Here is a 24,259-nt window from a genome sequence, read left to right as displayed (position 1 = left end):
TAGTATAGTGGTTCATCTTTTTCTGTCCCAACATTCAAGGAGGGATACTGTTACATCCCAATTAAGAATAGTGACTCAACAGAGTCTGGGTGTGGGAAGGTCCACCAGGTTGGGTTGGAGGCGTGGCGGGCAAAGTGGTTCGTCTGAAAAAGCACAGCTAATTCTGACCAGTCTCAATCCCCACCTCCCCAACAGAATCAGTGTTGTAGTACAGGGGCTGGCAAACTTTTTTTAAAGATTCAGATAGTAAACATATTAGGCTTTGTGGAGATATAGTTCTTGTCTCAACTACCCAACTCTGCCACTGTGGGGCAAAAGCAACTATATACAATACATAAACAAATGGGCATAGCTGTGTTCCATAAAATCTTATTTCAGGCAGTGGGCCAAATCCAGCTGGCTATATATAGTTTGCCGACCCCTACTGTAGAACAGATAATTTATTGAAGGAGTTGCTTGTGATACAAGTCATACTAAAAAACCACAGTTTTTATCTTCCTAAGGCAGTATTCTGATGACAATTTTCATAATAGTTACTCTCTATTACTCAAACACCCCATGCTTATCTTTCCAGCTCTAAAAGAGACAATGACTATAAACTGTTTCTGTTTTGAAGGAAAATATTAGCTTTTTCAATGAGAAATTAGAATTACAGGGCAGGGTAGATTCCCATGTATCCAATCCAAAGTACTTGGGGACAAAAAAAAGCAATTACAGTCTAGATAACACACAACTTGCTAGTTAAATGGTTAAAGGAACACTCTTTCCCATGACAATTATGTTGCCTCTCTTATATACCTAAAGATTACTGTAAGTTTGTTTCTCATCAGTATTCTTCTGCAAAATCTCATAAATGCAAGAGAAAATCTGTTTTCAATCATTAACCTAAAATTCTTTTTGAAACAGTACATAAAATAAATTCAAATTTTAACTCCTGTTTATTCTTCTCCTGGTACTTGTCTCATAATAGTACATTAAAAAAAAAAAAAAGAAAGAAAGAAAGATTATCTGCTTACTTAAAAATAAAGGTTTATATTCAGAAATAGAAGACCCCTGACCTGGAACTCAAGAAATCTGATTCTACTAAAATTCCATATAAGCCTAGGCAAGTCACGAGTTCTGTGTTAGAGTTCCTTCTCTCTAAAGTGAGAATTATAAAAAAAGCCCTGGCGACTAACCTACAGTTTTGTGGTGATCAAATGAGATGACGTAAATATAACTATTTGAAATAACATAACTATCACAAGAAAGTCTCTGAAATCTGATACTCCAATCTTGAAAAATATTTTAAAAGTTGGTCATTAACCGAACTGTATTTGTCATTGTTAAAATATTTTGTTTTTTCCTAAATCTAACAGCTAATGATACTTTGAATTTTGCAAGGGAAAAATGGGGATGAAAATTTGCATATTATATACTATTATATACTATACCATATATATTCTATACGACTATATAATTATTACAAAAGAGTAAGTTACTTGCAAGTCATAAAGTTCCTTATGAAAATGCAAAATTAAATTACATATAACAGTGATCAGAAGGCTGAGCCAGTGGGCTAGGTGTGGACAACACGATAAATTGAGTAACAACAGGGTAACCACAGTAAGGACCTAAAATGGAGAGCTCACAGGAGATAAATTATTATTAGACTGTAATGACAGACTACTAGAAAATATAATTTGGCTTTAAGTTTTAATAAGTAACAATATGTTTTCAACTTAATGAGAAATTAAACACGTAGGTTTGCCAATAACAAGACAAACTATAAAGTTAGACTCAATACTAAAGAATTCAATACAAAGGATGGGGAAAGGTTTCTTAAACAAGATCCAAAAATACAAAACTTAAATCACTAAGATGTATACTTTAAATATCTTATAATTTTATATGTCAATTATACTGCAATAAAGCTGAAATTTTTTTAAAAATGAAAAAAAAAGAATTCAATACAATTTCCATCTAAGTGATACAAGGGTATGAGGGAAAGAAGGAGAAAGAAAAGAACATTTCTGAGTCTCAGGGAGACTGGATAGGATATAAATTTAGTTCAAAGGAACTAGTGCATACAATTTGATACCTCACTACTCATGTCAGAAGCCAAAGAAGCTTACATTTATTCACTGTCTCACTTAAGGTTTTAACCCTTCCTTGGCAGGCAAGCAAAGTACAGCAATCCTAGTTAAATAAAGTACAAAAGGCAGAAATATAAGCAACAAGAGCCCTATAAATTTGAGGTACAAAAACAGAACTACATCCTGTCCCTTTTACCTCTTAAGGGTACTCTCTGATGAAAAGGAGAGCGAGCTGGCTGTCTGCACGGTACAGTATGATGGCCAGGAGTTGTCCCTGCAACCTTTTCTGCATAACCAGAGAAAAGCACAGGACAGGGTAAGCCTCACATGTAGGTTTCTAAACTAGACAACAATCAAGATCTAATTATATAATAACCAGCATCCACCTTGCAATCATATCATTATTTATTGAGCCTTACTTATAACAACATTCTAAGATGGTGGCATACCAGAATCATCCATCACAGCAATAGCTTGCTCTGCCTTATGCTGCAGAGCAAGAAGAGCAGCTTGTCGTCCCTGCAGAGCTCTCAGCTGCTCCTGCTGCTGTAACATCCTTTTTAATAAATCATGTTGTTTCTTCAAATTTTCTATCTCTTCCATAGGCTCCTGCTGAGGATCTCTGGCCTGAAAAATAAGACCAACAACGCTTATATCTTTTAAAATCCATGTTCCTATTTCAACTACCAACGGCAAGGTACATACATAGATAATAAATTAGTATTAAATATACAACCCTAGATACAGACTTGAAAGAAAAAGAGAAAGGAAAATGATGACACAGAGACAGCCTGTCATGTTAAGAATTAGTTAGGTAATTTCAAGGTAAAAGACCATATGCATATGCTTAGCATGAAGAATTAACAAAAAGAAAATAAAAGAAAAGGCATACAAAAAGGAAGACAGGAAGGCCGACACACACACACACACACACACACACACACACACACACACACACACACACACACACACACACACACACACACACACACACACACACACACACACACACACACACACACACACACACACACAAATGAGGGATCCAGACCAGGCCTTACAGAAAAGGAAGAGCAGATCATACCAGGCTAATGCCCTACAAGTAGCCCTGGAGAAAGAACAGACTAAAAAACTCTTCTGCCCCATTCCTAGAAGTGATGTTTAAAAACCAACAAAACAAAAACAAACCAACTATTTTCTAACTACGGATGGAAATTTTTAAAATATACTTTTTATTTGATTATTTGATGTGAAAGGCTTTAATTTACTTGCATCACTTTATATTATCATACAGTAAAAATATTATCTTTTGCATCAAAGATATCATTACTATTTTTTCTTTCAAAAGATGCTCATTTAATGCTGAGTCTGAGGACATAAATTACTTTGAAATTCCCCCCAAAAGATAACATTTTGCCTAAAAGAGGAACAGATTAAATAGGTGCCACTTATAAGGAATTATAAAATTTTAAATGTTAATCTTAAAACTATTCAAGTGTAACCCAACCAGAAAAAATAAAGTCGATTAATCAAAGAGAGAAAGTTAAATACAACCTGGAAACAATAAATAAGACAAATTATGCATGAACTGTATACCATAATGGTATTTTTCATCACTGATTTGCCTTTTAAAAAATTCTGTATCTTAAAAGTTTAATGATTTTAGCTAATATTTACATAAAATATTTCTATTAACTTAGAAATAGTCAATTTTAAATTTGCATTGCTACCAAATTGGAGACTTTAAATGAATGATCTCCCCTGGCTCTGACCAAAGTTAACAAGGAAAATAAACCTCAGTGATTTCTTTTCAAAGTAAAAATGAACTGATCTGTTCTCCCTATGTACATTTGATTCCAAGAAAAATTATGGAGAACACAGACGGCTCCAGAGAAATTCTCTTCTGGGTAACATTCCTTAACAATACTTTGCAAAAACCTCTTCTCTTTACCTCCCCAAGTAGGACTCATTAGTATTGTAAATAAGAATGAGTAACTGTGATAACTTGGCAAGCAATAAAAATAATTACATGGCTCAGAATTAAGAACTCGAAGAAAGGAAGCTCAAATAGGAAGTAGAAGACTACAGTTAGAATGTTTGATGTAGGTATCAGAGAAGCCAGGTCAGTGCTCTATCCAGGACTGGCCAACTAGACTTTATGAATATGGAAGAGAAATAATGTACCTTGGTTAAGCTAGTATTTACTGGAGACTTTCCAATAAACTAAAGCCATTTTCAAATCAAGTACAATTTACCCAGTTCTCTCCCATCTTATACAAGTGGAGTTACCTAGTTAACATTACATTCATTCCTATGAAAATTCACCTTCTTAGTTCTTGCTCATTTCAAGACTATTTACATCTTGAAAAAATAATTTGAAGGGTGAGAGATAACTATCAATCTGAGATAGGTAGCCATCTCAGATCTGATCCAAATTAATTTCATCAAAGTCACTGGTAAAATATAAAACCAAACCCAATCAGGTACAGATTTCAGTGGAACAACTTGGAGAAATCTCTCCAGGTTGACATCAATCAAATACTCCAACAAAGGATCAGTGATAAATGACTAAGAAGAGAAACATTACACAAATAAGGCAAAAAGTCATCTAGGAAAAAAGAAAACCATCAAGAATGCATTATCTCCATCTAATTCATAATCCTCCCATCTCAAAAATAGTTTAGACCTCAAGCTAACCTTAAAGCTATCTAATTTTGAAGAACTTACTAAACAATTTAATATTATGGTTTCTTGCCCTTTAAAATGCAAACTTTTAAAAAGAACTTTAATCTTTGTTAGTCACATTTATTTGCAAAACTTTGATACTCTAATTATAAAGAATTCTGAACTTCAGATTTTTCACTAATCCAAAGATGAATTCCCAACAATTTTTGAAATTAGTGGAGTTTTATTACTGCTTAATAACTTTTCCATCCACATAAATAACATTTCAGACTAATAATTTGAAAAGATGAACTGAGGGAGGTGGGTGGAACTACAATCAAATATAAAGAAAGGGAAGATGAGAAAATGGTAATAAAAATACCTGGGGATAAAAACATGGCAAGAAGATGGTACATGGAATAGAAATCCAAAAAAGGAGGCCAGGACTATACGCATCCTTCAAACACATATTTTCATTTAAACGTTTTGAGTCACTTTCAGTAAGTACATTCTTAGTTTACAAATTAAAAAAAATAATAACTTAAGCATGAAATCTCGAGTTGCATACAGGTAACACATTTCAGAAAACCCTAAGTCTTCCTTTCCTCTACTCAACTGATGTTCTTCCAATAATTCTTCATGGATCCAAATATATTTTTATGGCTGAAAAGTACTTCAGTTAATATGTATTCTAAGTTTTGTCATCTGAAAGGTGAGAAACTATAAGCCCAGAGAAGATAAAGCTGTGATTTATCCAATATCACAGTGAGGGGAAATCAGATTCCTAAGTTCTAGGTTAGTGTTTTTTCACATCATACTATCTGCCCCAAAATTACATCCATAGACTATGTCTTCTGTATTTAAAACTATCTCTGAAGAAGCATAGTCTAGTTTGGGAGACAAATCTAGCCCACATGAAGTAACTAGAAATGATAATAACAATAGCAAAAAATGAGTAGATGGTATTTTTGAAAGCTTATGAATGCTCTAAGAGCTGAGATTAAGCGTGGGGGAAAGATGAGTATGGGAAAACAATGAGGGCATGGGTATTCAGGGAAAGCTCTTTTTAAAAATTATGCAACGTCATCGTGTCTATAAAATATTTCATAAAATGGACTCTGCCCTTGTAGGCAACTCAAGAATATCAATTATCTCCTATCAAGCTGCAACTCACAAGGTTGCTTTAAGCTCTGAACCTCAGTTAAGACACCAACTTTTTTCCCTAGTCTTCTAACAGAATACTACATTTTGAAAGGATGTTAAGGAGGGAATGAAGGTAGGTGGGGAGAACAACAGATTCTGCATAACAGAGAAAGAATAAAGTCAGTCAGTGGGAATTAGGGTTTTTTCTAAGAAAATGAAATCATTTTATGAACACAGTACTGATAGAATTACCCTAGGATGGCCCAAAGAATCAAAAGATTAAAAAGAATCAAATTAAAATAAACTCCAGAAAGAAGTTCAAGAGAAAATAATATTTATAAGGACATTATTCAAAGAAACTTAAAACAGAAAAGTGGTTTTTAAAAGCAAACCTAATGCCTTAGGGGAAAAAAGTAAAACTGGAAGATGCTGTGCTGTAGTAACTGTCAACTCAAGTTCTGTTTGTCACTATTCAGAAGACTTAAGAAAGGAACATTAAGTTCCAAAGGATCTATTTCCCCCCATTCACTTTCTCTTCTCCAATGCTAGTAGTTTTAAAAATAATCAGCTACTTTACTATTCTGTTGAACTGGGACACCTTTTGCTTAACACTTTATAGTAAGATCACTATAGCTGACTTCAAACTATATCTTCAAACTCTTGTGGGAGAGCGGGGAGACACCATAATATCTAGAGGTTAAACTTTGTCATTTTTAAACGCCACAAAAATATAAAATATGTACATAACAGAAAGGAAAGCCTAATCCTAGGTAATAAGCTAGTAATAAAACATAGGAAATTGGTCTTATCTATACTCAATTATTAAAATAGTACTTTACTCCTGTCAAATATGAGCACTTTTACAAATGCCATTTTTTTTCAAACTGTTTTAAGTGGAACTACACAAATAGTTGTCTTTAAACCTTTCCTGAGTGTCTTTATGCAAATCATGGAAAATTAAAAGAAAGAACATTTACAGCAAACTTTGGAGAAAAAAGTAGCAAAAACATCAGGAAACAAGTCAACTGAATAATTTTTTTAAAAACAGAATGGAAGAAGGGATTTCCAATGGGAAGAAAAATATAAACAAAAAAACACTAAAAATATTGGGTTGGTCAAAAAGTTCGTTTGGGTTTTTCCATAGGATGTTAGGGAAAAACCCAAACAAATTTTTGGCCAACCCAATATTTCATTATTAAAAAAACAGGAAAGCTAATTGCTTGCTCTATTTTTTCTTTCTTTAATGAATGACTACAGGAAATAAGACAAAACTTAAAAATACCATCTTAATCCATGAACACAAATATCAGAAACAAAAGGCAACTAATGGTCAAGGTTTAAGAATGTGTTATATTTTGAGTTCTCAACAGCAAAAAAAGGAAAATGGATTAAGTTTCAAGTCCTTTGTTAATACAAATTAAAAACAGCTGCCACACATAATCCATGGAGCGGAGAATAAGAAAGCAGAAAAGGAAAAAACACTAAGGGACAGCATTTTACTAATGCAAATTACAGTACAATTAACCATGTTAACGTACATATTTAAAAGTTAATAGCAACAACAAAAAAGAAAATAAAGGAGAGGAAATATGAACAAAAGAGGTGCTCATTTAGAGACTTCCCAAGTTAATATTGTGAAGTATACCTTTGAGGGAAATCCACGTTTTCGGCTATATTTCCTATTAGGCCTCAGTTCCCTGTCATTCTGAGGAGGTCTGTCACCTTTCCCTTTTGGACTTGTTGTAACATCAATGTCTGAAACCTGTTCTTGTGAAGCTGAATTCCCTAGTTTGTCCTCAATGCACGGCCGAATTCTCAGACTAAAAGATGCCTCCTTTATTAAATAGTGTAACATATTAATTTCTTAACACAAACTCCTGTTTAACATATAAGCCAGTCTTGTAAATAAATATAAAAAATTACAAGTCCATCTTTCAGAAAATCAATCCACCCTCCCCCAAGTGGCAATAAAACTTTAAGTTAGACTTTTAAATTCCTATAGACTAGACTCTGGGCTTGTTATAATTAAGTGAATATCATATCCTAGGCAATAAGCTATACAACAATTGCTGAAGCATATTTCAACATTTATTCTGCTGTTATTAACTTTCAAAATTTCCTGATTTAATGATATGAAAGAAATTCTCATCATGGGGAATACGATACACACTAGCATATAAGTTATAATAATCATCTATATCATTTCCCACTCCTCTCCAACAGAATTCCTTTACCGACATGCCCCAACCCTTCCACTTCTGCTGGAATGAAATGTGAGAAAGAAATTAGTCCCAGCACCACTGTAAATAGAAAAACAATTTCCCCGCAGTAGAATCCATTCTTCAACAACCATTTGGATCAAGCCCTCTGAGCATCTCCTGGTGGAGATAATGGAGAGAAAAAAAATTCAAATTTCCTCTTCAAATCAGGAAGGGCAAGGAAGAGAAAGGAGGCAGACAGGAAACTATGCAGGTCAATATTAAAAGGAAACAAACCCTCAAATTCCTAATGCTGAATGGTACTTTGGAACATACCTCGGACACAAAAGATACACGTGGCTATCCTTTCACAAGAAAGGCATTACTGATAACAGACTTTCAAGTTTACTAATGCATGGTTGTAGGTTCATCTGCTAAAATTAAAATGCTTAAAAGTATACTAGTTTCATACTAACTTCTACGAACTAAGTTTATTTTATAAATCTTTCCTCAAAGTTCTGTAAATTTCTGATTATTTTTCCAAAAGACAGTATTTTGATACATTCCATTTTGCAGAGTTAGAATTTATAGTATTTTTCTCACTGGAATAAATCCCAAAGTAAATGCTACCCTGTCCCATTTTCATCTCAATTTATCAGTCGCCTGGTTTTGCTTCCGTTCTAAGCTAGCCTGAGAAATGAGAATCCTAACAGCCTTAAAATGGTTCCTCAATGGGAAATTAACTTGGAGACTTTTCCAACAGACGACGTGCTAAGCAATGACACTGTACTTATAGCTCTTACATCCACAATGAATTTTAACTTTCCCAATGCTTCTTAAAATGAGTAAAGCTGTGCTTAATGAAACAAACTAGAAAAACCAGGTTTCTGCAAATTGAAGATCAGATATTATTAGATTTAATCAACCATTAAAACTATTTTTAATGCTAATAAATAAAACTTTTAAACTTCCATGTTCAAAAAGAATATATACAGCATTAACAATCTGAGGGTTTCTTCCCTGAGATAAACTTTTCATTAAGGAATGCCTACAAAAATATCATCGTGAAAAACGGGGGAAAACTTTATATCTTCATTTCCAGCACTTTAATTACTAAAAAGCCGCTTACCGTGGTATCTGAAGCCTCAGACTGCACATCTATGTTTAGCGATGTGCTCTCAGCTACAGAACCAGATCCCACAGCTGAATCTATAGTCCGAACATCCTCCTCCTCATTTTCTCTAGCCTGAAATATTTTAGCGGTATAAATCATACAACTATTAAAAAGGGCAATAAAATGTTATAATGGATGGCACGATTTTTTGAAAATATATTAACTCCTCTGGGGTGGCATCAGAGTGTCATCAGTACAGGTACACTGATATACTACAAAAATAACTCAATACGTTATTTAAAGGGTCCAAAACTTACAAGAATTTTTTGGAGAAATTTCATATATGACTTTTCTTGTTCTTTAAGGTGATCTATTAGATGAGTAAGGCGCTCAACATTAGCAGATCTTTCATTTTTCTCTACAAGATCTTCCCGCATGGAACTAGCTTTAGTAATATAGTCACGAATCTGAACAAGCCTGCTTACAATCTGCAAGGGAAATATTTGGGGTGGGGGGGAATTATAATTATAGATTTTAATTTCAAATAACTAAAGATACTTCTAGGTTTATTGTGTGAATTCATACATGCAAAAGATCTGAATCAAATTTAGAATTTAATCAAAACATAACAGGCAATACTAACAATTCCAATTACTGTTAACTTAAAAATTTCAAAATGTGTTTTAGTTTCATTACTTGGGAACTTCATTTTATAAAACTGCGTATCAAACATTTATATAAATTTCTCTACTGTTTATATATTTTATAAATAAATTTTAAAAATTAAGATACTTTGAAAAATAATTTTTTCAAAAAATTATACAACCATTTAAAAAAATTTCTACAGCAATCTATTAATCACATTGCTCCCAATTGCTCTTCACTAAAAATTAGCAATACAGCATTTGGCAAATGAACAGAAGTCTTAATTTACCTTACTATGCCATTTCTACAATCATTTTGGTAAAAAGAAATTTACACCATTTTGAGTAAATCTGAGATATTAATGAGAAAGGTCAGAGAAGTACTTTAATTCTACCTAAAATTCCTATGTGCATAACCCAATATTTTTTTTAAATCTTAATGAATCTACTTTGAGGTTTATGAAAGCAAAGAGCAAAAGAAAGAAGTTTTATCACCTGGCTGCTCTCCATTGCAGGCTCTCCTCTCCCATCTTCTTCAGAGACTTGACAGTTTTGCAAAAGGTCATTACTTAAAGCAGAAGCAAACAACTCTTTACATTGTGCTGATCCAATCATTTCTCTCTTTTGAGGATTTACAGCAGCATCTTTGCTCTTGTTAGTATTAATCTGCATAGGCAAAAAGTTGAAGGGCTTTCGGTTTTCACTAAGCTGACGTTTGTTGTTAGCAGCTGTTGCTCTACCTTGAGAATCACTTCCAATGCTTCTCTATATATGAAAAAGAAACCAAATCCCACAAACATTAATCTTTCAAAATTAAAAAAATCCAATGTTCTTAGTTTTACCATCAGATATTGATTCACAAGGTGCATATAAACAGATTTGCTGTAAGGTTCAAAACAGCTTCAGACCTACAAAATTCTTTTAGTAAAATATCAAAATTCAATTATCACATCCTAGGCCTCATTCTGTCAGACAATTCAAATGATGAATATGAGCAAGACTAGTCTAAATGAAGTAGCAGGATTATGAATCATATTTATAACTCATATTGCTAGTCATACTTGATCACAGAATATAACATAGGCTTTGGACCCAATGAATCAATGTTAATTAATATGAACATCAACATAAAGATGTGTCAGTGTAGGACTTCCCTGGTGGCACAGTGGTTAAGAATCCACCTGCCAATGCAGGGGACACGGGTTTGATCCCTGGGCCAGGAAGATCCCACATGCCACGGAGCAACTAAGTCCATGTGCCACAACTTCTGAGCCTGCGCTCTAGAGCCCGCGAGCCACAACTACTGAGCCCGCGTGCCTAGAGCCCGCGCTCCTCAACAAGAGAAGCCACCGCAATGAGAAGCCTGCGCACCATAAGGAAGAGTAGCTCCCGCGTGCCACAACCAGAGAAAGACCACATGCAGCAAGGAAGACCCAACGCAGCCAAAAATAAATAAATAAATTTTAAAAACAAGATGTGTCAATGTGAAGCATTGTCTGATAAAGTACTCAACTCAGTGCCTGGCATACAGTAAATGCTCAATAATTAACACATAGGTGACTAAATGATATATGATCATCACCGTCATACCAGACTTGAATCTACCTTTATGCATATTTGGAAAACTTATCTCTATGAAGTACAGATGTGACAGTAAAATGTTAAGAGTTCATTATCATTTCTACTTGCTTTTAGTTCTAAACTTGATTTCAGTGATTATAAATACAAACAACTGTTTTATTCTAAACTTGAGATAAGCCAGCACATCCCACACTTAACAAATGACAAATATTCTAAACTGGATATTCCCTTTTGCTTAACAGCAATCTTACTCAGTTACTAGCATGCATAATTTAGTTTCAAAATGAAATCATTTAAGTTAGTCATACAGTATAATAATAAAGTCCCAAGAGACTTGTCCTCAGCAAGTTTAGAAATAAGGACTTTATTGCCCTCCAAAGAACACAGTACCATCACAACGGATTAACATTCTCTCCATATGCACAGAAACTAAGAAAAAGGAAATAAACAGCTCAAATTTATTAAGACAAACTATTTAGTCTTTTGCCAATATTTTCCATAGTCATAACTTGATTTTTAAAATAATTTACAAACCTGATCTAAATCACTGAAGTTTATCCGCTGTTTAAGTTTCTCCAATTCTGCCTGCTCGGGAACAGACATCTGCGTCATGTATCTACTATGTGGAAACGTATGTGGAGTCTTCGTTCTTCGCCTTCCAACTCCTGGCGATGACTCCGGAGAAATATCATTAGTTACCCTTTTATCACTTTCTACACCAAACTTTTTCTTATTCTTTTCTGATGATCTATTTGCCTTCTTCTGTTGGCCACCCCAATCCTTCAAAAAAAAGTACAGGCAAAGGTTAATCTGGCCTCTATCAAATCAGGAAAATATTTTGGTACACTTAAAAATTTTTGGTCTTAAAATTTTAAATGACAAACATTTTTCACATAAATATATAGTCTTAGAGACAATTATTTACTTGTACTAACCCATTTTCCCTCCACTACACCTAGCCTAAATTTCAAACTGTGCTGAAATTATAATTATTCAGAAAATAATTACTTTCCTATCATAGGTCATTAACAAATACAAATACCCAAACTCCAAACCTAGCGTCAGTCTGAATATTTTCAAAAGCGTTTTTAAAAATGGTTCGTTACTATTTATAAACTGAATAGTGAAATAAATTATATATATCTTTACTGGCCTCCTTTAAAGTCAGTATATATAGGTAGACAGATCTGGAATCAACCTGTGTTCTAAAGCAATTATTGTTATAGGAAGAAACGCCCCACTGTGTGACTCCAGGCAATTTATTAAACTTCCCAAGATCTCAGTTTCCTAATCTCTAAAATAGTGTCACTTTTAAAACACGATTAATAATAACATACATAAGGGAGGGTGGGACAAACTGGGAGATTAGGTTTGACATAAATACACTACTGTGTGTAAAGTAGATAGCTAGTGGGAACCTGCTGTATAGCACAGGGAGCTCAACTCGGTGCTCTGTGACAACCTAGATGGGTGGGATGGGGGCGGAGGAGGGAGGTCCAAGAGGGAGGGGATATAGGTATACATATAGCTGATTCACTTCATTGTACAGCAGAAACTAATACAACATTGTAAAGCAATTATACTTCAATAAAAAAAATTTTTTTAAGAAAAAACGTACATAAAACAGCTAGCACAGTGCCTAGCATATAGTAAGCAATAAATATAACTATTATTTTCTATAGGCAACAATGTACTACATGATAAGCTCTAATATGAAATGACAAAAAATGCTTAATTATTTTTTTTCTTTCTTTTTTTTTTTTTTGGTACGCGGGCCTCTCACTGTTGTGGCCTCTCCCGTTGCAGAGCACAGGCTCCAGACGCGTAGGCTCAGCGGCCATGGCTCACGGGCCCAGCCACTCCGTGGCATGTGGGATCTTCCCGGACCGGGGCACAAACCCGTGTCCCCTGCATCGGCAGGCGGACTCTCAACCACTGCGCCACGAGGGAAGCCCAAAAATATGCTTAATATTTTAACTAGAAAACATTTTTATTTACTTAGCTATACTCACATAACGCATTCAACAAAAAAGATATAAATTCCCACTTTATCCATATTGGAAGAGTCTTTTAGTTTTACTTTAGTAAAATCTTTTGGGATAGTTTTCTCTTTTATAATAAAACTCCTTTCTCTACAAACTGTCCCTCCACCCCAATCCATGTGTAGGTGTTCCTGCCAACCTCTTGTTCTACTTACCCCACCCAATCCTGGCCATATATGACTTGGAAAAGAGATGCATATCTAATCCAAATTGGGATAATCATATGTTAAAATTTCAAATTGGAACTAAGAGATAACTAGTCAGTATATAATTGCAGCCATAGCTGAAAACTTTAGAATGAAGGGGCAGCCATAGTATACCACATGGACCAGAGAGGAGAGAAAACTGGTCTGTGAAAAGAAGTTGTGTTAAGCAGAGGCACACAGAAGCAAAGAGTCAGCGTAATGAAAAAGTAATTCTTGACAACTTTCTGGTTGCATTTTCTAGTCCCTTCCTAAAACCCAGCTATATTCTTTTAAGTTGTTTTCCATAAAACATCTTTATATCCTTGTAATAAATCTCCTTTTTGGCTTAAGCTAACTCAAGTTGATATGTTACCTACAAACAAAAATGTCTTAAAGTAATATAACAAATAGCCCAGGGTCATTTAATATCTTGTACAGCAAGAAAAAATGTGTTTTCAAAGAGTTTCAGTGAGTATGACTCGGCTAAGTCAGGGGAAAGTTGCATTCTAACATTAGCAGCCAACGACACACCATCAATAGTAAGATATCCTACCATGTTGTTGAGTCGGTCATCAACACCCTCATTGCTCCAGTTTGGTAAATCCTGATCATTCATGCCTTCTTCAAAAGGACCTCCTCCTGTGGCCATACTGGCTTTTATAATTAATGTTCTGCAAAACAAGTAAAAACTAACTTTCCTAACACATAAAAACAAATTGTAATTTAAATAATTCCATGAAGCTTAGCAATATGAAAGAATATCAGAAAAGCTGATTTTATGAAATAAAAGAGGCACTGTCAACTACACATCACAGATGAAATGATTTAGCTGCCATAGGCATAGTACGATTAGCATGCATTAAGTAGCCAAAGTGATGGGGAGGGGAAGGAAAAATATCAGAATATCCACTGTGTCAGCTGGCTTGCATACTTTAAGGTTATTCAATTTAATTTATTCAACACAACCCTAAAAGGTAGAGTAATCAGGTAGGAAAAAGTTATTAATAGCTAGAACCAAAACTGCTCTTCGAAAAGAAACTAATACCCCCAAAGACCTGGGCATTTGTTTTGTGTCAAAGATTCAAAGAAGGTAGAATGGCTCTGCATGGAACATGAAGAAAGGTTTGGTCTTAATGGGAAGGTAATGGTAAGCAAGATGAAAAGAAAGCAGCAAGAGAGAAACAGGACCAGGTAGGTGAAATGGCCGATAAAAACCAAGAATACAGTGGCTAAAAACATTTAAACATAGCGATGTCTCCTGCCCTATTTTAAATTTATTTATTTATTTATTTTATTTTTGGCTGCATTGGGTCTTCGTTGCTGCCTGTGGGCTTTCTCTAGTTGCGGCGAGCGGGGGGCTACTCTTCGTTGAGGCGCACGGGTTTCTCACTGTGGTGGCATCTCTTGTTGCGGAGCACGGGCTCTATGAGCACAGGCTTCAGTAGTTGTGGCATGCAGGCTTCAGCAGTTGTGGCTCGCAGACTCTAGAGCGCAGGCTCAACAGTTGTGGCGCATGGGCTTAGCTACCCCACAGCATGTAGCATCTCCCCAGATAGGGATCAAACCCGTGTACCCTGCACTGGTAGGCAGATTCTTAACCACTGTGCCACCATGGAAGTCCCCCTACTGCCCTATTTTAAATTATATTACTGCTACCTCATAGTTTTCCCTAGATCTTGATATAGTCTACTAAAGTCACAAATTCTCCCCACTAAAAAAAAGTGGGGATTTTGTGAAAATCAAGGAAGGTACTAAATTTCACACCTGGGTCAAAGAGCTGAGAAATGGAAGAAGCAATAGTACAAGCAATGGTTCAGAAGCATAGATGATCATGAGAAAATAAGATTTCTACATGATCTCGTGGAGGACTTTGTATTTCCACTGGGTGTGGAACTGCTCGGGTTGGAGGGGGACTAAGTGAAAGGGGAGACAGTGAGATAAACTTTATCTGTAACTCAAGGGGCAGGGTAAGCCATTAGACATCAGGATTATAATAGGTTTTTCAGTTTACTGATACTAACATTAACATGCAAAGAAGTCAGTTAATTTTGTCAAGGTCATTCAGCTAAAAATGTCATAAAAGAATACAAATCCAAGTTGCTTTGATTCTAAGATCCTAACTTCTCCCACTTACTAGAGTATAATATTAAAAGGATTTTAACCATCCATGACAAAGCAGGATTTATCCCATGGGGATTTGAATGCTAGGATATATATTAGAATAATACATTACATTAAACAGGTTAAATATTATCATCTCAAAATAAAAAGTGATAAAATTCAACACTTAATTTGAAAAAAATCTTAAAAGTACAAATACATTGGTACTTCCTTACAGGTATGTGTATTTTTAATGCTGTTTATTTCAATAGCATTTATTACTTTTTAAAAAAAATTTTATTGAGGTATAGTTGACGTACAACATCATATAATTTTCAGGTGTAAAACTTCAAATTTTTTAAAGGTTATACTCAATGAGCATATGTTACTTTATTTTATTTTATTTTTATTTATTTATTTATTTTTGCAGTACGCGGGCCTCTCACTGCTGTGGCCTCTCCCGTTGCGGAGCACAGGCTCTGGACGCGCAGGCTCAGCGGCCATGGCTCACGGGCCCAGCCGCTCCGCGGCATGTGGGATCTTCCTGGACCGGGGCACGAACCCGTGTCCCCTGCATCGGCAGGCGGACTCCCAACCACTGAGCCACCAGGGAAGCCCCATATGTTACTTTAAAAATTTTCTAAAGAGTTGAAAAGTATATTTTAAACCAATAGCCAATGATCTTAAAATAAGATATGAAGAATATTCCTATTAAAAGACCAAAACGGGGCTTTCCTGGAGGTCCAGTGGCTAGGACTTCACCTTCCAAGGCAGGGTGGTGGGGTGGGGTGCAGGCTGGATCCCTGGTCGGGGAGCTATGGTCCCACATGCCTCTTGGCCAGAGGACCAAAACATAAAACAGAAGCAACACTGTAACAAATTCAATAAAGACTTTAAAAATGGTCCACATCAAAAAAAAAACTTTAAAAACAATTTTTAAATAAAAGACCAAAATACATATTAGTTATTTAGCATTGTTTTGAAATTGTTTGTACAAAATAGAAAAATATGAAACAAATATTAATACTGAAAAGAGAAAAGGTGGTATTCTTAAAGAATATTCATTTTAAAAACGTAGAGAACTTCAAAATATCACAAATAACCAGTTAGAAATATACTGGGTGGAAATGATATCACTTATAACAGTGGCAAAAAAATAAAATTATCTAGGAATAATATAGTTTTGCCCTATGTAAAGAAGAATTATTTTTTTAATTGAAGTACAGCTGATTTACAATGTTGTGCTAATTTCTGCTGTACAGCAGAGTGATTCAGTTAAACATATATAAGAAGCACTATTAAACTCTATAAAACAACATAACAGAAATGTGAATAAGCAGAAAAACAAACTATGTCCCTTAATGAAAAGGCTAAATATTATAAACATAATACCATTTTTTCTAAATGTATAAACTTAATTAAATACTAAGAAAAATCCCACTGGAATTCTTCTTGGAATTTGACAGAATGATTCTAAAAGCCATCTGGAAGAATAAACAAGTAGTTGGAAATAAAATTATCTGAAAAATAAAAGCAAGAGTTGCAAGAGAGGTCAAGAGAGTAGAAAACTAGTCCCAAGATACTCAACCACGTTAAGTATCTATATGGTTATATTAGTACCGCCCAAAAAGAAAATCCTCAAATACACCCAATTCAAAAAATTAATGACAAAAAGTAATTATAGCTAACATCTATTTTGTTCACTATATGCCAAGCACCATGCTAAATATTTTATATGCGTTTATCATTTAATCTTCACAACAATTGTGTGGTATTGGATTATTCAGTGGTTGGGACAATTTGCTAACAATGTTGAAAAAAGTTTATTTAGAGCTTTAACAGGCTTCCTAATCTAGGATGCTTCATCTTAAACACAAACACAGAAAAATGATTTGAGTAACTATTTTCTCAGTTCTCCCAAGGATGGTACATACCCAGCACCATTCCAGACACACAGAAGGGGAATTAATTCACAGTAAAAAACAGATGCCTTAGAGCATTAGAGCTTAATTCCCTCCCAATTGAAAAAGACTGCCTTATATCATAACACCAATATACTATCTAGTAGATTAAAAATAGAAAAATAAGATGAAAGAATCAAATAACAGACAAGAAAAAAGAACAGACTTGAAAAATAGAGATTTTACTTATTTGGAATGCAGAAATAAAAGGACTATGTTCAACCGATTTGATTCATATACAAGTGAATCCCAAGTATACTGAGAATAAATAGTAAATGACAAATTGAGAAAAAAATCTGAAAGAAACAGGAAGTATATAGTTAGTATCTTTACTATATTAAAAAATGCCTGCATGAAAGCAATTTTTGGTTGCAGGTGTAGAATGTGATTTTTGCTCTTTTCTGTCTTACATATTTTCAGCAATATTTTACATTTTTTATACTAGAAATATATTTAAGAACTTTGCAAAATAACTGATACTCATAAAGAGGTATGCCCAGTGAACTGAAATGACTCATTTAAATGAAACATTTTACAAGTACCTTTTTCTCGATGTACTAATATAATCTGTAATATTAAAGAACAGGAGCTCAAAAAAATACATAAGCAGTAGAGGTGATAATGATACTTAACATTACTAAAAGCAATTTATCTTAAAATGGAAATTAGAACAGAAAATTATTAAAATATTTAGGAAAAACTCTTACCAATTTTTTTGGTAAAAGAGTATGTTACATTTTCTTTTTTAATATTTATTTATTTTATTATTTATTTTGGCTGTGCCGGGTCTTAGTTGCAGCATGTGGGCTCTTAGCTGTGGCATGTGGGATCTAGTTCCCTGACCAGGGATCAAACCCAGGCCCCCTGCATTGAGAATGCAGAGTCTTACACACTGTACCACCAGGGAAATCCCTTTTTCTTCTTTTTTTAATAGAGTATGTTACATTTTCTATCAGTTGAGTAATAAGGTAAGTTTACTTTAAGATAAATTATTAAGACTATATTCAGAGATGTTTTATACTCATTTTTTATTATGATGAATTCCCCCTAAAATGAAGAGCTTTTTCTAGGGGTCTATTTACAGGCTAATGACTTTGAACACTATTAACATAAGTTTCTAAAACATGGTTTAAAAGGCACACTCCTAAAGAAGTAAAATTATCAGTATGAAGCTAAAGAAATAATTGCATGTGAGTCAATTCTCAGTGTATTAACATTCAGCTGATTTCTCTACGGGAGTAGCTATCTCGCCCTACAAAAGGGAGAAAACAAAGGCAAGTCATTTCTTTTTTATGTCAACCTCTCTAACCACCTCAAAGTCACCATTAAAATTACAGGTCTCTCTCTACCTTCTAAATTTTATTCTGTAAACAGATTAATATAATTATTTATATAGTTTTTGATTATTTTATGATGATTATAAACTATTACTTGTATAGAAAGACTTCCAATAATCAAAAAACTAGGTATGTAGAGAAGAGGACCAATGCAAGAAAAATTTTTATGGCAGAATCAAAGAACTTGGTGACTGTAATGATGTGGGAGACGAGGCAGGGAGGAAGGAGTTAAAGGATGACTCCCAGATTTCTAGCTTGAACAACCGGGTATAGGATGATACATTCAAAGTAATGTGAAAAGAAACAAGTTTCTGTTGAGAGAAGATGAGTTCAGTTTTAGAAATATTTGAGATGCCTACTGTCCACCAAATTAAATGTCTAGTGGGCAAATACTGATCTTTCAGAAGTGAAATCTAGGCTAGAGAGATTTGCAAATCATCAACTCATAAAAGAACTTAAAGTGGAAAAGAAGGCTCAGGGAGAAGATGAAGAGTAAGAGAAGAAGACTGAACCTTGAAAGACACTGATATTTAAGAGAGAAAGGAAAAGAACACTAAGAAGGTACAGAAAGACAGGAGGAAAACCAGAAGAATGTGCTAGAAAGGAGGAGAAGTATATAAAGAAGGAGGATATGATAAGAATGCCAGATGTTACTCTGTCATATAAGGAAAGCAGTGAGAAGTGTACACTTGGATTTAGCAACAAGGGGGTTACTGACAAGCTTGGTAAGAATCACTTCCATAGCAAATGCATTTATTGATGGGAAAGGGAAAAAATAAAGGAAGTAATGAGGTGATTTTTTCAAGGAATCAGTCTGTGAAGGAAAGCAGGTGGCGATGGTCAAGAGGAAGTTTCCTTAAAAGGAAGGTATCTTGAGCACGTTTAAAATTTGTCGGGATAGAGCTCACAGAGGGAGATAATGAAGATGCAAATGACAAAGGAGATAAATTGTGTGGTCTCCGAAAAACCAGGAGCAGCTGGGATCCAGGGTGTAAGAAAAATGATTAACTTCAGAGAGGCAAAGGAACACCTCTTTTACTGAAACAAAAGAAAAGAAAGGATACAATTGGATACAGGCTGGTTAGCAGATTTGGTGGTAGGAAGCTGAGTTTGTTAAGTGAGGTGAAGTAAAAAGGATTGCTCGTTAAATGTGCAAGGGTAACATGACAGTGTCTGAGAGACTGGGGAAGAGTGACGTGGGCAGCACTAAGGACTCAGATGAGAGCAGTAACATTCCCTGACATCACTAATGTATCACTAATCTGCAGTGTGAATTTTTTTCCCCCAGAAGTGCTCATCAGCCTTGGTATAAACACTCCATTGAATCCATCCAAGGTTGGGATTTTGCCAGGCAGGCTTAATAGAAAGACAATGAGATGGAAAAGTTGAAGCCATTGGAAGATAACTAGTACAAGTGATGGATGATGGTATGTGAAGCTGAATGGGGATAAGAGTAAAATTCTACTTCAAACAAGCAATTCTGTGCATCCTATGACCTACTAAACTAAGTTGAAACTATTATTTATAGGTTTCATTTTGCTATTTTGACAGCCTTATTTGGTTCCCCTATCTTATAAGGATATGAAATGCAAAAATACCACGGCAATTTATAAGCTACTTTCAGTGACTGATCCTTCTGAAGAAAATCCTGTTGTAGGATTCTTACTATAGAGAAGTATTATATATATCTAAGTAGAATATCACAGTATTAATTACCATGAAAATACCAATGGTTGACTAAAGTTACCTTTGAAATAAAAATACAAAGTAAAGAAGAAATTAATCAAGAAAAGAAAAAATTATTTTTCCTAAAATCTTTAAAATTCAGATATTATTTCTCAAATAGTATTAAATTACTCATAACTGTCTTTGGAAATACCTTACTTCTCACCTGACAGCTGTAAATCAAGGTTTTAGAAATACTCATCCAAATAAAATAATGTAGAAACTATAGGTTTTTTTCTAAATATTTACTTAGAGTCACAAAATAACCAAAGCTGGTACTTTATGTTATCTGCACAAGTTTTCTAAAGGCTGCATTATTTGGAATATTTCTTTTACTAATTATATAAAGGAAATACAAGCATACTAAGCACTTTTAATGGAAACTGAGAAGAAAATGCATAAGTTTCTGGCATTATGTGATTGTTTAGTTTCATTTGAGGAATTTCTCAATTTCTTCTCTGTACCTAAAAACCATACAGATCTTTCCCTTGGTTCTTTCAATTTGACACTTCCTAAAAATTTCAATAATTTTCTAGAACTTAAGATATCTTTCTATAATTACCCTCTTTAAATTAAAAAAAAATTAAAACTCTTAAGGTATTGGGGGGAGGAGAATGAATAGACTGCAACAATAGACTACAATATATAACACTCAATTCGAATTATCAACAAGTTAATTAGACCTATGTACCAAGTATTGCACTGGGTCTCTCTTATGGTACAGTTGCTCTGTAGAGCATTTCCACACCAAGAAAATTTAATATATCCTTGCTCTCTACAAAAGCAAATGAGAGCCCTGAGGTCAATTAAATTCTGCTTGCTAAAACCTCTCCCTCTCTGCAATTTATATTCAAATCTGTCACTTCCTTATCACTGATTACATATAACTCCCTGGGTACATCTATATGCCCTGCTATAATCAATCCCAATCTTCACTGCCACTCCATCCCATACTCATTACTGATAACAGCTCTTCCTATGATCCCTTTCCACTGGACCATTACATACAAACTCCCTATACATCCTCCATCTGTTCCCAAATATTCCTCCTACTTCTTTGGGTTCAATAAAATCCCAAGTCACTCTAAAAGCACTATTTCCTTAGAAATCCTTTCTAAAAGAAGATGCTACTCTTCCTAGTCTTTCAGATTCATGGGGGGAAGGATACCAATTGCAGACCATTCTTATTTAACAATGCTTAACCTTCCTCTTTCGAACAAATTAACCACCAAAAATACCACTCTCCCTATCTTGGGTACCATTTCCTACTGTCCATCCCAAGACAGTCTTACACTTTTCTTGGTAACAACAGGTTCATGGTTTCACTCTGCACCTCATTCTCTGCTTTCATGACCTGAACATCTGTAACCATTTTTCTAAACTCTGACCTCAGTTCCAACATCCATCTCATCTTCTCTATTCCAATACTATTTCTACTCTGAAGAGATAATTTGTTCAAGATCCTGAACTTCTGAAATCCCTCTTTCTGAACCTAAGACCTTGCATTCTACTTCTCTCACTTGCTCATGGCCCTGCTGAACACTTCCAGCCCCTTGATCATTTCTCTTTCCAGGAATCCATTAAACCCTCACTTTCTTACTCAACCCCAAATACAAACCCAAGTAAGCCATTCCAAAAATGACTTGCTAGCATCCTTGGCCTACTCAACTATTTGCCCATTTTATGAATTCAATTCTGGATAAACCTCATTACCTAATCTCTTTGCTTCTACTCTCAAACTCAAAGGTAAGGTCAAATAGTTATAAAATGGCAATGACTGTGTCCACTATTAAGGTGTATTATACCATACTACACACTCACACTTGCAAAATGTAGGTTTACTCACTGAGGTAAGGAACTTTATCTGTTTTGCTCACTGCCACATCTCTAGTACTTTATAGCCATTAAGTCGCACATTGTAGGCACTGAATTAAATTTGTAAGATGACTGTACTGCTATGTACCCCCTTCTGGCTTCTTAATAAACTCCCTAGTGTGATTATTCCAAACTTTCTATTTTTTCCAAATCTCACATACATTTGCCTCCTTTACAAATGGCCAAACCTCCTACTGAGAAAACGAAGGTCTTTTAAAATGAGTTTAACTCAAGAGCCCTATATTTTTATTCTATTTTATCCATCTTCTCTAATGTGTTAAAAGGAAAATTATTTTATGACTGATATTATAACTGTTTTTATTTTACCAAATGCCTATTACACACTCCAGTGTTAAGAACTCTAATCCACAAACTCACATTTGACTTTTCCCGAGTTCCACTTTTCTTGTTTTATTGTTATACTCTTTCAATTAAAAGAAAAAAATACCAAGAATTATAATTAAGATATAAATCAATGACCAATCTATATTTTCTCATGATAGCCTATTTCATAAGGGAGCTGAAGATTTGTCTGCTTTCCTGGAAAGCAAGGATATAGTAAACATATTTTAAAAATGGTCTGCCTTAAAATTTTAACAATAGAATTAAATTTTCTGAGATTTTTTTTAAAAGACCAATTATTGCTGAAATGCTTCTAACAAAAATTTCTTCTAACCCTCATCCTTTGGTCATTTAATTTCTGAATGGTCCTTGGCAAACAATTACTTAACTTTCCCTCAATGAACTTACATTGACTTTTTTCTGCTGGTCAGAGAATATCTTTACATAACCAGCATTTGACAATGCACTGTGCATACAAACTAATGTTTAAAGTAATTTTAGACAGCTAAAAAAAAAAACAAAAAAAACACAACTTCAATCAATAGTATATATAATAAGCTCAAAAAGTAGAGGTTTGTGAATAAAAAATAAAAACAGCCAACTTATAGAAAAGTTGTACAAGATGACTTAAGAGTAAATGAATTCAGAAGAAGAGGCTATCCAAATAGTTGTTACAGGACACATTCAAACTGAAATGGGCTGAAGAAGAAATTCTGCGAAGACAAAGACATTTAAAAAGGTATTGCATAAGCTATTTTAGTATTTAATAATTAGGAATGACATGACTCTTTTCAAACAAAAGTATGAAGGCAGACCAAAGTGGCATGCCAAAAGCACAGCAAACAGGGCAACAAACCTAGATCGTTTGTTTACTACACGCACTGGTATTTTATAACAGTCTGCATCATAAGGTCTTCTTCAACTATAATACAAAGGCCAATAACATACATAATGATGTCAAGTTACCTGTTTAGAAACTAGTTTTTGCAGCTCAGAAACGGCTCCTTTCCTGTTTCACACTTCAAAACTGTTGTCTGTTTATGATTTAAAAAAAAAAAATCACTTCAGTAAATTACACTATGAAGTACAGAATAACAAATACTGACTATATTTATAACCTGAAGTATGTTCAGGAAATCAACAGAAAAGGAAAAATCCAATTTATCACTATTTTAAAATCACCTTACTTTCATCTTTTAGGAAAACAATGTGGTACATAGGTTTAAACCCTCCAACCTTGTAAGATCCTACCAAACAACAGTGTGATACCTTA

General features: G+C 34.4%; 1 protein-coding gene across 23 annotated transcripts in view; it reads right to left on the bottom strand.

Annotated features, from left to right (window-relative positions):
- The window catches only part of PCM1 (pericentriolar material 1), a 95,567-nt gene that overhangs the window by 62,813 nt on the left and 8,495 nt on the right, over positions 1-24,259 (bottom strand). For 9 of the 23 annotated variants that reach the window (XM_060001171.1, XM_060001169.1, XM_060001175.1 and 6 more), the window contains exons 2-9: positions 23,953-24,020; positions 14,200-14,317; positions 11,954-12,199; positions 10,334-10,603; positions 9,512-9,682; positions 9,210-9,326; positions 2,525-2,702; positions 2,272-2,361 (exon numbers count right to left, since the gene is read on the bottom strand). In XM_060001171.1, the coding sequence (XP_059857154.1) occupies positions 2,272-2,361; positions 2,525-2,702; positions 9,210-9,326; positions 9,512-9,682; positions 10,334-10,603; positions 11,954-12,199; positions 14,200-14,295 (1,168 nt within the window). In that variant the 5' untranslated portion in view covers positions 14,296-14,317; positions 23,953-24,020. The remainder of the gene's footprint in view (positions 1-2,271; positions 2,362-2,524; positions 2,703-9,209; positions 9,327-9,511; positions 9,683-10,333; positions 10,604-11,953; positions 12,200-14,199; positions 14,318-23,952; positions 24,021-24,259) is intronic. The other 14 variants (XM_060001177.1, XM_060001186.1, XM_060001185.1 and 11 more) reach the window with 4 other exon arrangements.

Source organism: Delphinus delphis, chromosome 21 (assembly GCF_949987515.2).
Source record: "Delphinus delphis chromosome 21, mDelDel1.2, whole genome shotgun sequence".
Lineage (NCBI taxonomy): Eukaryota > Metazoa > Chordata > Mammalia > Artiodactyla > Delphinidae > Delphinus > Delphinus delphis.
The sequence above is the reverse complement of the archived record's forward strand: the minus strand, read 5'-3'. Positions and strand labels throughout refer to the sequence as shown.